We start from the raw sequence: 13,529 nt of genomic DNA on the forward strand, positions 1-13,529 counted from the left end.
ATAAATTCTGATTTCAAGACACAACTCAAAGTCACAACTTTGTCTACCAAAAATGTTCAAGGTCTACACTATGCTACTCAAGAAAAGGTTGACAAACTTTTAGAAAAGGCTGAAAAGCTGGATATGGAGACCAAGCTTGGCAAAAAGAGATTTATCAGACCTATTTCTGAAAAGGTGGAAGCAATTGAGAAAATTCAAGAGAAGCAACATGCCCAAATCTCCGAGGTTCTGGCAAATCAAACTTCTCAACAGGCTCAATTAAATGATATTCAATCTTCAGTTGAACTTCTTCTCTCACTCCTACTATCAGATGATGCCAAAAGGGGGGAGAAGATAGTTAAGTCCAAATGCTCTAATGATCAATTACTGAAGAAGAAAGATGATGAAGCTGATGACCAGGGAAACCCTAGAAAGGGTATAGGTCAAGGTTAAAGGAAAAGAGCATAGCAGTAAGGTTTCTTCAAGGAAACTAATTACTGAAGCAAGCAAATCTTCTACTCAAAAGAAGACAAGTTCTGAAGCTGCTCAAACTCAAAATCTGATAGCAAATACTGAAACTCAAATATGATATCAAGTTCTGATGAGCAAAATCTGATGACAAAGCCTGATGTTATGATACAAGGTGGAAGTCAAGATTCTCAAAAGTTCATGCAAACTCTGAAGCTCAAGGGAAAGCAGACTACTGTCTACTACAAGGATCCCAAGATTCAGACACTTGATGAGGAGATTGCTAGAAGATTATTTCTGAAGCATAATCCAGGAATGGATTTAGAAAATCTCAAGGAGGAAGAAGTTAGATTTAAATCTGAAAAGAAAAATTTAAAGCCAAAAGCTGATGTTGCAAAGAAACCTCCAAGACCTAAGGTAAAAGGCATTGTGATCAAGGAGAAGTCACATACTGAGGCATCAAAGCCTAAGAAAAGATCACAATCTGAGATTGAACCCAAAGACAAAGGGAAAGGAAAAGTTGATAAACCAACCAAGCCACTAGAGATGAAAATTCCTCAAATCCTGATAAAGAAAATGTGCAAAATGGTTCAAGTTACTGATGATATTCTTGCTGAAGATAAAGATGTTCAAACTCTGAAAAGAAAGAAGATTTCTGAAGAATCAAAGACAACCTCTGACAAGCTTCAAGTTGTTCAGAGTGAAGAAGTGCAATCTATAAAAGAGACAGCAAGTTCTGATAATATCATCAAGACATCAACCTCTGACAGTGCTCAAGTTGATTTAGAAAAAATGGAAGTAGTTGATAAAAAGAAACTTCTGTGGAAAAATGTCAAACCATCAGATCCAAAGAAAAGTCAATTACTGTCTACTTTCATGACTATTGGGTTAAATGCTAGAGAACCAAGAGACAGGGCTGGACTAGGTTCTGATGAAGCTAAGATTAAGACAGGGGTTGAAGTTGCTACTGGAGATCCATTTCTATTGACTAACAGACCGCTTAAAGATGTTACACAGAAACATCTTGATAAGGTTATCTATGTTCAAGTGGTACTGGATGCTCATGATAAGCACAATGTCAATGAAAATCTGATTCTATTTCTTGAAGATGGAAGGACATATCAGATGTCGGAATCAGATGTGCTAAAAAAATCATTGAAAGAACTTTAATTCTTTTATTGCCTTTTAGAGGTAAAGTCTGATATTACCAGGAGATGGTCAAACTTCATATTGAAGACCATCAGAGGTAAAGCAATAATTTCTGGTTCAAGAGTTACAGAATTCATTCCTAATATTGTTGAAAATGATGGAAGTGAAACTCTAATGAAGAAGGATTCTGCTAAGCTTGAAGTGTTACTGAATGAGAAATGTATGTGCTACAATGAAGATTCTTCTCATCCTAGGGTAATAAGACTGAATGATGGTTTAGAAAGAAACCATATCTCTGCTTTAAGGACTGCAATCTATCAGACTGGAAGTCAGAATAAAGAGATGAAGCAAGTCAAGACTACAATGTCTCAAGTCCTGAGGATTAAAGAAGAAAAGCTGATATCAAGCTTTGTCAAGAATCATTATGGATTCAGATTGACTCAATGAGATTGGTAAAAGCTACAAGGACTGTAAGTTGTAGTTAATTATCTAGTTAAACTCTTATTACATTTGTATTTAAAAATGTTTTTGACATCATCAAATCTATTAACTTGTATATTTTGCTTAATTTACAAGTTGGGGGAGATTGTTAGATATATTTGAGATGTCATGTCTAATATGATTCATGTTTAGTTTTCAGATCTTAATAAACAGGTCATATCAGGACTTACTGGAATCAGGACTTACTGGAAGTCAAAACTTAATATCAGAACTTAAGGTCATATCAGAACTTAAGTGCGGGAAGACTTTCATATAAGGAAGGAAGCTGATTTACAGTAGAAGATCGAGACTGAAACAAAAGAAGATATTCATGGAAAGAGTTAGAAGACTAGAAGACTTGTAGAAGATATCTGATTGATATATTTTAGGAGACAGAATTATATTCCATATCAATTAGAAGTTATCTTGTAACTGTGTACTATATAAACACAGACTTAGGGTTTACACTATATGTGTTATCATTATCGAGAAGATTATACATTGTAACCTAGCAGCTCTTAGTGATATTTGTTCATCACTGAGAGAGAACAACAGTTCTTATTGTAACAGAGTTTATTCAATATACTTGATCTTTGTTACATACTTGTGTTAAATCGATTTGATTGTGAAAACACTGTATTCAACCCCCTTCTACAGTGTTGTGTGACCTAACAGTTACAACATGAATGAGATAGATAAAATATCTATCGAATTGTTGGTTATGTTAAAAACTGTTGAGACCAACATTTAGAAGGCGTCCACAGCTCCCATAATGATGATGAACAAGGGGAGTGCCAGAGGGAAAGGTAAATAGAAAGGCAAGAAGAGGATGGGATCCAAATTTGTTGATGCTTCTAAAACTACTCCCAAACAGGCTTTGAAGCATGAGGTGGTGTTGCAAAGGGTAATACTTGTCACTATTGCAAGAAACCGGGTCATTGAAAGATAATTTGTCATACTTTTTTGGAGGATCTGAAGAAGAAAAAGAAGAAGAAGGCCATTGGTGCTTCTGATTCAGGTATTTATGTTATAGAATCGATGTTAATTCATCTGCATAGCTTGTGTGCTATAGGTTTAAATAGGCATAATCATCCTAATATTACAATACTGAACTTGACAGTACTAAGTTATACAATAAAAATGTAATAAGACATCAAAAATCTTCCCAAACCGTTGTGTAAGATTGCTTTAGACATCGGGTAAAAACCTATGTCAGTGAAAAAATATCTTTAACATCAGTCAGTTTTTACAAAAACATCGGTTTTTAACCGACATATAAGGTGCTTTTTCTAGTAGTGCTAGAGCTCCAAGACAATTCTAATAAAATAAAGACATAATATGAGATATAAATGTAAGTACCAGATATCTTTAAGGATAATATTTTTGAAGTGTTTAATCGTACCTTAAAGTACTTCCATTTTTCATTCGTCGAGTCATTTGGAATCAATTCAAGATGTCTAAACTCTTGTAATCTCAAAACCCCGTTAAGAACCATATGGACATGTTTACTAATTATTTTAATTGACCTTTGGAAGTTTATGCTCATAACACTCGTTTTTTCTTAATGGGCTAATATGTATAAGAACACCGCAATTGTTCAGTCACATTCATATACTTGGTATCCCTTATGTATCCTCTTGATTCAAGGGTAAAACCTTATTGTATGAAATGTCTTCATTTTCATTCGAAGATTTTTAATACAAGTATCGTCACTTTGATTAACTAGCCTATCAACATAGTATATTTTTTTCATCTTAAAAATTGAGTACCTTGATCTTAATGCTACCATAGTCCATAACACACCAATCATTTGAAAAATATCAAGATATTGACGTAATTATTTCCAGCCACACCATATATAGCATAATTCTCTTCCTTTAGTTAAAATTTCTTTTACTTAACGAAAATCGTGCCAATATTGCACATAACTAATAGTTCTTGTATGCTTTTGTCAAACATATAATACACATTCGAAAGGAACACTACAAAATAATATTCTCTAAATTGTACTAAACAAGCAGTTATATATATATATATATATATATTGTTTAATTTATACATGCATGTTTGCACAAAAAAAAAAGCATCTCAGCATATACAAAGTGGACATACACGTGCCTATACACACATATAAGAAGAAACATACATTAATCCAAAGGAAAATATTATTTTCAGAGTATTATTTTTATTTATAGAGCAAAAAGGTATGAAAAGACCAAATTATCCTTGTATTGATTTTTTCAAGGGCTATTTATTTTCATCCAGTGGGGTAATTTCATCTTTTCACCAATCTTTTACTCTGGAAAATAAGACTTGCTGTGGGAATAACATTTCCCTAATCAAAGATAAAGTGGAATGCGTAAACACACACATATAAGCTATGAACACACATAAAAAGCTACCAAAAATCCACCATAAATCTGTTGAATACTTTTATCAAAATTGATTGATTTAAAACCTCTTTAAGAGTTCAAGTAAGGCATAAAGAAGATAAACAAATAGGGCATAAGAGCATCTCCAAAAAACCATATAAACAAACAGGGCATAAGAGCCAAGAAACTCTATAACCAAATTATGTAAGCCCATAACTTACAACATTCTTGTCATCCTATATTAATTACGTTTTTAACTACCAATTCATAATATTTGACCATGCTTTATTTATATTCCATAATTATCATTTAATCAAATATAATTTTCATAATTATCGCTTAATTAAATTAAATTAATAAAATATTTCATAATTATCGTCTAATTATAATAATTTTCATCATTACTGTTTAATCCTTATCTGTTGTCATCTCATTTCAAAAATTGTATACCTTCCCATTAGTCCATAATCTTAGCTAGCTTTCAAATTAAATCATATTTTTGAAATTTGAATGCGTAGATTATACATGGAAATATCAATTATGATATATAAACCATATTTTTTTATGTATTTATATATTAATATTTTATGTATGTGTATTATATTCAAAATTATAAATATTAAAATTACCATATTGAGATCATTTAGATTTAAATAACCCCCCACCCCCGAACACAATGTTACACTGATATAAGCTCATAATTACTCTAATAACCATTAAGATTATACTAGATTTATAATATATTCATGTTCATAGGCTAGCTGCAGAGAGATATAAGAGTTCTCAAAATAGTTTTTTAAATTTATATACATATATTAAATGTTTAGTTTTGTACCTTAAATTTCTTTTACGTTTTTCATGAACAGGAGTACTAACAATTGAGTTCGATTTGTCCAAATTTCTTTCTTGGAGGATATGCACAGCACGTTCAGAGTTTTGGAATAAAGAAGATAATACTTGACATGATATTGTTTTTATTTATTTATTAGGGAATAAGATATATGAAGGTTTAAAGTCTCCCGAAATTCTTGTGTTATTTTTCAAATATTTTCACTTTTTTACCGTATTCTGTCATTGAGTTTTGCATAGCATTGGATACTCAAAATTCCATATAACAAAAAACATTAAAAAAATGTGTGACTTCAAAACCAACTATATGTATATGTTATTTTTGCACATAATTTACGGCAAAAAAAATAATTAAAATGTTTTTATAAAAACAAAATTCCGTAATAAACAAAATTCCATCTAATTTCGAAAATATTTAGTTTAATTTAAGTTAATACAAAATTTTAATTATAAGTTAAAAATAATAATTATTAATTCTTTAAAATATTTTTCAATATTTGACCTGTGCGTACTACGTCTATACAGACGAATCGCTCAACCACATTGAACTGGTCAACACTACTCAAGGTAATCTTCAACCTGAACACGGGAAGGAATAGCCTTGAATGTTGAGAATGAAAATGTCTTGTGTTTATGCGCTTAATACACATCATCTAGCATTTTGGGATAAAAAAAAGGAAAGAAAAAATATTAAAAAACCAAAACACTAGATGATCGAGCGTTTTAATCAAACGCTACCCGGTCCCGCATTTTTTAGTGTTATCTCTTCTTTTTTTTGACTAATTTTGGCTTATAGCCTTAGAAATGAGTATCTGTTCTCAACAATTCTCGGGGTGAGCCAGGATCGAACCCAGGATCTGGGACGACAGAGGATAAGCCCTTTACCACTTGAGTTATCCAACTGTGCTCTAGTGTTATCTCTTCTATTCTCAATGAAATGACGAATTTGATATATGTGTGTTGCTAAAAAGTAAAATATCAATTTTTCTATTGCAATTCATGAAATAACACTTTTTGTCATGTTTTTCTTTTATATATAACATTTTTTGTCATGTTTTTCCTTTTATATATAGATTGATTTAGTTAGCTACATATTTCTAAATAATTAAAGTTGCAATTAAGATAATAATTTTGATCAATATTTAACATGTAAAAAAAATTATTATACGAAATATATAAATAAAATAAGATATAACATATATTTAATAAATAATTTAATATATTTTTAAGTAACCTCTTATTAAAATCTATGATATTATATATAAAAATTAATTAACAATGTCAAATAATCATGTTCACATTAATACAAAAAATAAATAATTAAAGTTTAGAAAGCGTGTTTATTCAATAAAAATTAGAAAGTATAGGTAATGTAATTTTAAGAAAAAAATTAGAATAGTAAATTTTAGTTATTTGACCAAATTGACGGTAAAAAATAAAAAAAGTTAACAATTATGGAATAAATGGAGTAGTGTAGATGTACACATAATTCATAAATGTATTCGATTTTTAATTTAGACATGTATATTTAGGCTTATTTCAAACTTAGCATCAGAATCTACTCTATTTTAAAAAAAACAAACAAAATATGATCGTTTTTCTCAAATGTATCAGAACTCGATCGAGTTGAAGTGATTTTTCAATTAGCATATTTAGAAATCTTGTTTATTGGATCGGTGAGAATGTTATATTAATGAAATACGGTGTTTGTAACCACCTACATCCTTGTGGATTAATGTGTTAGAGACCTTTATAATACGAAGTTAATATATATATATATTATATGTAAAAATGGCAAGATGTATTTAATGTGATTTATCGTATATTTGACCCGATTTATGAAAAGTACTCAGTATTTTGTCCACATTATCATACGACCGGGTAAAGTTAATTTTTTTCCTCATATTCCACTGTGTTAAAACAAAATATATAATAATATCAAATTTTAAATTGTGTATGTAATTTTTTTAGTTAGGAGAATTCTTAAAGAACAAATTTGATATTTTAATATATATTCATACAAAATCATAAGAAAGATGTTAGTTTCTTTTTCTTATAATAAAAAAATCTAGGAATTAAGTAATTTAAAAAATGGATTGACTTTTAAAGATTTTAGATAGTACCCTAATAAAAAAATGTAAATTATAAATTATTTTATATAATTAAAATTATATATGAATTTAATTTTTTTTAATAAAACAGAGAACTTGTTGCAATTGTTTAATTTGGTATGAAACAATTCATTTTACTATAAAATGATTTTCATATTTGAAATTATAATGTATGAATGGAACTTATATACATACTAAAATATATGATTTGATTCGATTTATTTTATGCTAAAAATGAAAAATAATTATATTGATCACATAAATTATCGTATTATTTATTTAATAATAATATTAAAGCATTTTATACTGATATTTATTAATATTTTATCGAATTTAGAAACATTTGCCACGGGAAGCCAATATATATGATTACTATATATATATATATACATATATATAATCAAGTCGGCTCATTTAGCTAAACCGGCTCATTTAGCTAAGCAGGCCGATATAAACGAGCCGGCTCGCCCGACTCGTTAAAACCGGCTCATTTAGCTAAACAAGCCGGCTTAACTCGACTCGACTCATGAAATTAACCGAGTCTAGTTCGGGCAGAGGTTTTAAGCTCGTTTTAACTAAACGAGCATGTTCTACTCGATTAATCTCGACTCGAATTACGCTCGCCTCGAAACTCGGATCGCTCCCGGCAGTTCAAAAGAAAAAGTTAATACAGTGACCCAGTCTGTAAAAAACAATTATAAAAACGGGGGCGTAAGAAACCCTAGTTTTCCAGCAAACCAAACACAGGGACAAGTGTGTAGGCGTAAAACGATGTCGGATTACGAAGCTGAAGCTGATGAATTCAACAACAACAATGGATCTCCTCTTCTCACCAAAGCTAACAACAACGGTGCTGGTCTAGATAGTGATTCCAAATCTCAGGTTTCATCAATTCACTCCTTTTTTTAAATATACTTGTTAAATAAATAAAACTAATTTAATTTAATTTAGATTTAATTTGTGTATTATGTGTCCTTATTATTGAATTGATAATTGTATGTATATATTATATAGTAGTAATTGATATAGATTTTTTAGGTTCATTTTTAATGCATTTAAGGTGCATTTGATTGTTTTAAATTTAAATTGTTTTTTGCTAAGCAGGATTTAATTGATTGTTAGTTTGATATCGAATAGCTGTTAGGCGTTTTTGTGATTAAGTTGTTGCTGGTTTGTTGTTGGAATTGTGTTTTGAATATATGAATTTGATGTGTAGCGTGGCTCGCGAGGTTCTGAGAAGGAGATTTCGAGAAGCAGAGATAAGGAGAGGGATAGAGGACGGGATAGGGAGAGTGGTAGGGATAGGGATAGGGATAGGGATAAGGAGAGTAGTAGGGATAGGGATAGGGAAAGGAGCAGGGACAAGGGAAGAGATAGAGATAGAGATAGAGATAGGGATCGTCACAGGGAACGAGACCGTTACAGGGAGAGGGAACGGTCTGATAGATCAGATAGGGGAAGAGGAAGAGGTGATGATGATGGTTCCAGAAACTCTCGTGAGGATAGGTATCGTACTATTCTTTCTTGCTTGGGTTTCAGTAATTTTCTATTATTTTTTGTTATTTGTATTGAAATTCGGTTCTTGATTGCAGAAAAAGAGACTATGATAGGGACAGTTACAGGGAAGAGAGGAGCAGAAATAAGTCTGAGTCTCGAGGTAGGGATAGATCAGAACGCAGATCAAAGTCAGGGTCTCCAAAATCCCGTTCTCGGTCACGCTCGAAAAGGTTGGTTAGTTTTTACATTTGATATATGCTGGTATTACTTGAGTCTGTAATTTTTCATCCCCGAAAGTTGGAGTAAATGTATTATGTACTCTGAAGGGTACTGGCTAATGCAAATTGCCAATGGCAGTTGGTTACATATTTTTTTTTGCTTTTTTGTTAACTTTTTCTCTAAATTTTATATTATGCAGCAAAAGAGTTAGCGGGTTTGATATGGCACCCCCTGCTTCGGAGATGTTAGCTGGAGCTGGATCTGGTGCTACCGAAAATGCATGGTCTAGTTTGGGTAAGACTTAAGAGTAATCATTTATTTCATTTCTACCTTAGTGATAGAGTTGTCATTCCCATATATGTTATAAATTTTCTAGTAACTTGGCTGGAATTAATACTGAAACTGAGAGAGTTTTTGGTTTTGTTTTGTCTTTGGTGTTTGTTTTTTGTTTCTTTGTCTTGTCTTATGTATAAGAAGCCAATTTGGGCTACTAGCACCAGTGTGCAATGGGTGTGAGCCGATATGTACAAGGAGACTCAGTGCATCGGTTTGACGGGTGATGTTCATCTTCAAACGGAATTGCCAGTTTGGTAGTTATAATATTTCCTTCATTACATGAATGTAATGTATTTTTTTATTATATAAATTCCATTGTAAGAGCCAAAGATTTTGCCCAAGTTTCAGAATGATATTGGAATATATTTCTGTCTGTCTTGGCCAGCATATAGAATGAGGAAAGATTCTCTTTAAGAGCAATCTAATCAGATAGACTTTACAGGTCAGATTCCTGGAACCACTCCCACAATTCCTGGAATGTTCCCAAACATGTTTTCGTTAACAACCGGACAGGTATATTCATTAGTACTAAAATACTTTGTGCAAACTGCAAATAATTTTCAGTTACTCCTTATACTTACAAATTGCTGGTCAGTTCGGAGGTCTTCCTGTTATGCCAGTTCAGGCAATGACTCAGCAGGTTGTTATAAAAATCTTCTGCCTTTTGTAGTAATCACAGCCATCATAATCTAATATCTGTTCATTGTATCTGGCTTCAATAAAATTAACGTTAATGATACATTTTTAGGCTACTAGACATGCTCGGCGGGTTTATGTTGGTGGACTTCCACCCTCTGCAAATGAACAGGTTTTTCTCTGCGAACAAGACTACCATTATCTTCTATACCGCAGCTCCGTTTTGACTATGCTAATCAAATAATGATTATAATTGTTGCATTGTAACATGTTTTCTGTTGTTCGAGTACAATGTCTTGTCAACTAATGAAAGTTGAAACTGCTAGTTCCCAATTGACTTCTCATTTGAAACCAGTTATTGTTATATGCATTTGCTTAATCATTTGGAAACAACCACTTCTCACTTGATTCTCATTCCTCGCCAGCTTCAAGAAACATTTTCAAATATTAAAGCTACTTTCAGTCTATACATATGGATTATTCTTCTCATATCTAACTTCTTTCTAATGTATAACTTTTAACTCTAAATTTGGCCACCTTTTCTTGCAGTCCGTAGCAACCTTTTTCAGTCATGTCATGTCTGCAATTGCTGGAAATACTGCTGGTCCAGGTCAGTAGTGATTTTATTCATATCGTTATTTCTTTTTAAGTGTCTATCCTTTGTACACATCAGGACTCGAAAAAACAGCCTCTTTATGCAAATTACTGTAAGATGTGTGCATTGGGACCTACCTAAACGGCTAAACCTTGCTAATGTGGGAGCCCTGTCTATATGATTTGATCTTTATTCTTTTTCCAAGAGCTTACCTACTAATGTTAAAAATATCCTATTGTCTATTGCCAGGGGATGCTGTTGTTAATGTTTATATAAACCATGAAAAGAAGTTCGCTTTTGTGGAGATGAGATCTGTCGAGGAGGCCAGTAATGCAATGGCCTTGGACGGCATCATCTTTGAGGTACTTGGATCATTTCTATCTCTCAATGAGGCCTATAGGTCACCAGTCTGTTTCTTTTTTTGGTTATAAATTACTAGTCTTGCAGTACAGCTATTTTGAGGTTTGGATAGGTTTAATCTTGATTGGTTATTGATACCAGTTTATCCTAAAAACCTGCAATATTTCAGGCAGTCTTTTAACTCGTTCTTATCTTAAACATAATGGTTTGTATTCTTTAAACATTTGTCACTAACCTGATTGTCATTACTATCATATTTAGGGAGCCCCAGTAAAGGTTAGGAGACCAAGTGATTACAATCCATCCTTGGCTGCTACTCTTGGTCCAAGCCAGCCCAATCCTAACTTAAATCTTGGTGCTGTCGGATTAATGCCCGGTTCTGCTGGTGGGCTCGAGGGTCCTGACCGAATATTTGTGGGTGGTGTCCCTTACTATTTTACAGAAGTCCAAATTAGGGAGCTTCTAGAATCTTTTGGACCTCTTCGTGGATTTGATTTAGTGAAGGACAGAGAAACCGGAAATTCGAAAGGATATGCTTTCTGCGTCTACCAGGACCTTTCTGTTACTGATATTGCTTGTGCAGCTCTTAATGGGATCAAAATGGGTGATAAAACACTTACAGTCAGGCGTGCAAACCAGGGTACTACTCAAGCGAAGCCTGAGCAAGAGAGTGTATTGCTGCATGCTCAGCAACAAATAGCTTTACAGGTAAGAGGTCCATCATCTTCTGGAGAATATATGTAGACTCCCAATGATGACTTTTTGGGAGGCAGTTGATAGTTACCTGACTGCATAACTGCTGCTTCTTTCCACTTTATTTTAAGCTTTTAACACTGTGTTATGCCACAGAGGCTAATGTTGCAACAACCTCCTGCACCCATCGGCATCGCCAGCAAGGTTTTGTGCTTGACTCAGGTGGTTACGGAAGATGAACTGAAAGATGATGAGGACTACGAAGACATACTGGCTGACATGAAAACTGAATGTGGAAAATTTGGTAAATTTAAGCATGCTATTTCTTTGAGGTTTTATGTGTTCAATTTGAGTGGACAAAACTCTTGCAATATATTTTGATTTTCTCTGCCATGTCTATGTTTGGCAACCCTTTGTAGTTTTATGCTCTGGTAAACACAATCAGACCCTCTAGACACAGAAGTTGCATTTAAATCTTTACAGTACTAAACTTTCTTTTGTATATTTAGTGCATTCTACATTTTCAAACTCTATAAATGTTTTTTTTCTGCAGGTGATTTAGTTAATGTAGTTATCCCCCGCCCAAATCCCAACGGTGAAGCATCAGCAGGAGTGGGCAAGGTTAGTCCAAGAAACTGTAGTGTTTTGCCCTTGCAAGCACTAGTAATGTAGTCCTTAAACCTTTTTTTTAACAGAAGTTGTACACTTGTACTGTTTCTCATAGTTCAATTGCTATTTTCATGTGTTAATTTGCTAGATTTGTTTTTAACGGGAATATAATATTTTAGGTATTCCTGGAATATGTCGATACTGAGAGTGCATCAAAAGCTCGAACAGGGTTACATGGAAGAAAGTTCGGTGGTAATCAAGTTGTTGCTGTATTTTACGAGGAGGACAAATTCCACCAAGGAGACTATGAGGATTAGTGGTGTGAGTCGTACATTTAGTTTGCCAGATGTTATTCAACTCATTTCTGGATGTTTAGTAAGAAATAGTTAACTAAATGATTTTATGTTGGACTAAATGAAACATGTCCAATGCTAGGATGAGACTATTGCAAAGATTTTTAAAATTTATGCACCAAGGATACCTTTGATCTGTTTTCTTTTCCTTTATGAAACTGTCTTATATATTACTATATGTGGTTATTATTTTGAAATGGAGGGAAGTGGCAGATGAAATTACCTGCATGCCTTGGATTTCCATATGATTTATAAAGCACGAATAGAGTCTTGTTTTTGTTTTCAGGAAAATGATTTACCAAAGTAGCAAATATCGTACTAATTAGTAGTACCGTCATAATTTTTAATGGACTTGAGCACTACGTTATTGTGGAGCATAAGTAGTACTCTGATATGGTTTATATGTGAACCAAGTGTAAATGAAGAACTATGCTTGATGTTTGAAAATCTTAATCCATCATAAATGCGTCCTGTGGAATGATGCGGTAGTATATCAATTTAAGTAAAATTAAGAATTCTGTTGGATGTGAAAAAAAATTGTTATTGTATATATTTGTATCAATAATTGTGTCCCCATGGAATAAGGATGACGCTAAACTGCAAAAGTTTACGGATGAACATTGAACAATGCCAGGTACCCTAAATAAAGAAGAAAGTGCAATTTGCGGAATCGTAATTTGAGTGTCAGAGCATCTGCAATAGGTTCAAATAGAGCTTCAACAATGTTCCTCGTGACTCTCAAGTTCTAAAGAGTCTCTTCTTTCTTTTCTATTTTAAGAGTCATTATATTACTTTTAATCTATTTTTTATTAATAAGATATGT

General features: G+C 32.6%; 1 protein-coding gene across 5 annotated transcripts; it reads left to right on the forward strand.

Moving 5' to 3' along the window:
- The first annotated feature begins 8,095 nt into the window (after positions 1-8,095).
- Positions 8,096-12,842, forward strand: LOC141717837 (splicing factor U2af large subunit B-like). 5 transcript variants are annotated; one of them, XM_074520045.1, is made up of 13 exons: positions 8,096-8,290; positions 8,625-8,914; positions 9,001-9,135; positions 9,324-9,418; positions 9,903-9,973; positions 10,056-10,100; positions 10,209-10,268; positions 10,646-10,706; positions 10,941-11,053; positions 11,313-11,759; positions 11,901-12,048; positions 12,298-12,365; positions 12,533-12,842. In XM_074520045.1, the coding sequence occupies exons 1-13, from the start codon at positions 8,180-8,182 to the stop codon at positions 12,668-12,670; spliced, it is 1,782 nt and encodes a 593-aa protein (XP_074376146.1). In that variant the 5' UTR covers positions 8,096-8,179; the 3' UTR covers positions 12,671-12,842. The 5 variants fall into 5 exon arrangements, with proteins under 5 accessions (XP_074376146.1, XP_074376147.1, XP_074376148.1 ...); XM_074520046.1 differs by lacking the exon at positions 10,056-10,100; XM_074520047.1 differs by lacking the exons at positions 8,096-8,290; positions 8,625-8,914; positions 9,001-9,135 and adding an exon at positions 9,602-9,714.
- The last annotated feature ends 687 nt before the right edge of the window (positions 12,843-13,529 follow it).

This window comes from Apium graveolens, chromosome 4 (assembly GCF_009905375.1).
Source record: "Apium graveolens cultivar Ventura chromosome 4, ASM990537v1, whole genome shotgun sequence".
NCBI classification, from domain to species: Eukaryota; Viridiplantae; Streptophyta; class Magnoliopsida; order Apiales; family Apiaceae; genus Apium; species Apium graveolens.

Excerpts from the sequence above, each read along its gene's own strand:
- LOC141717837 (XM_074520045.1), top strand. The coding sequence starts at position 8,180 with ATGTCGGATTACGAAGCTGAAGCTGATGAATTCAACAACAACAATGGA. Across the intron at positions 12,049-12,297 it reads AACTGAATGTGGAAAATTTG|GTGATTTAGTTAATGTAGTT; the intron begins GTAAATTTAAGC and ends TTTTTTCTGCAG. Across the intron at positions 12,366-12,532 it reads CATCAGCAGGAGTGGGCAAG|GTATTCCTGGAATATGTCGA; the intron begins GTTAGTCCAAGA and ends ATAATATTTTAG.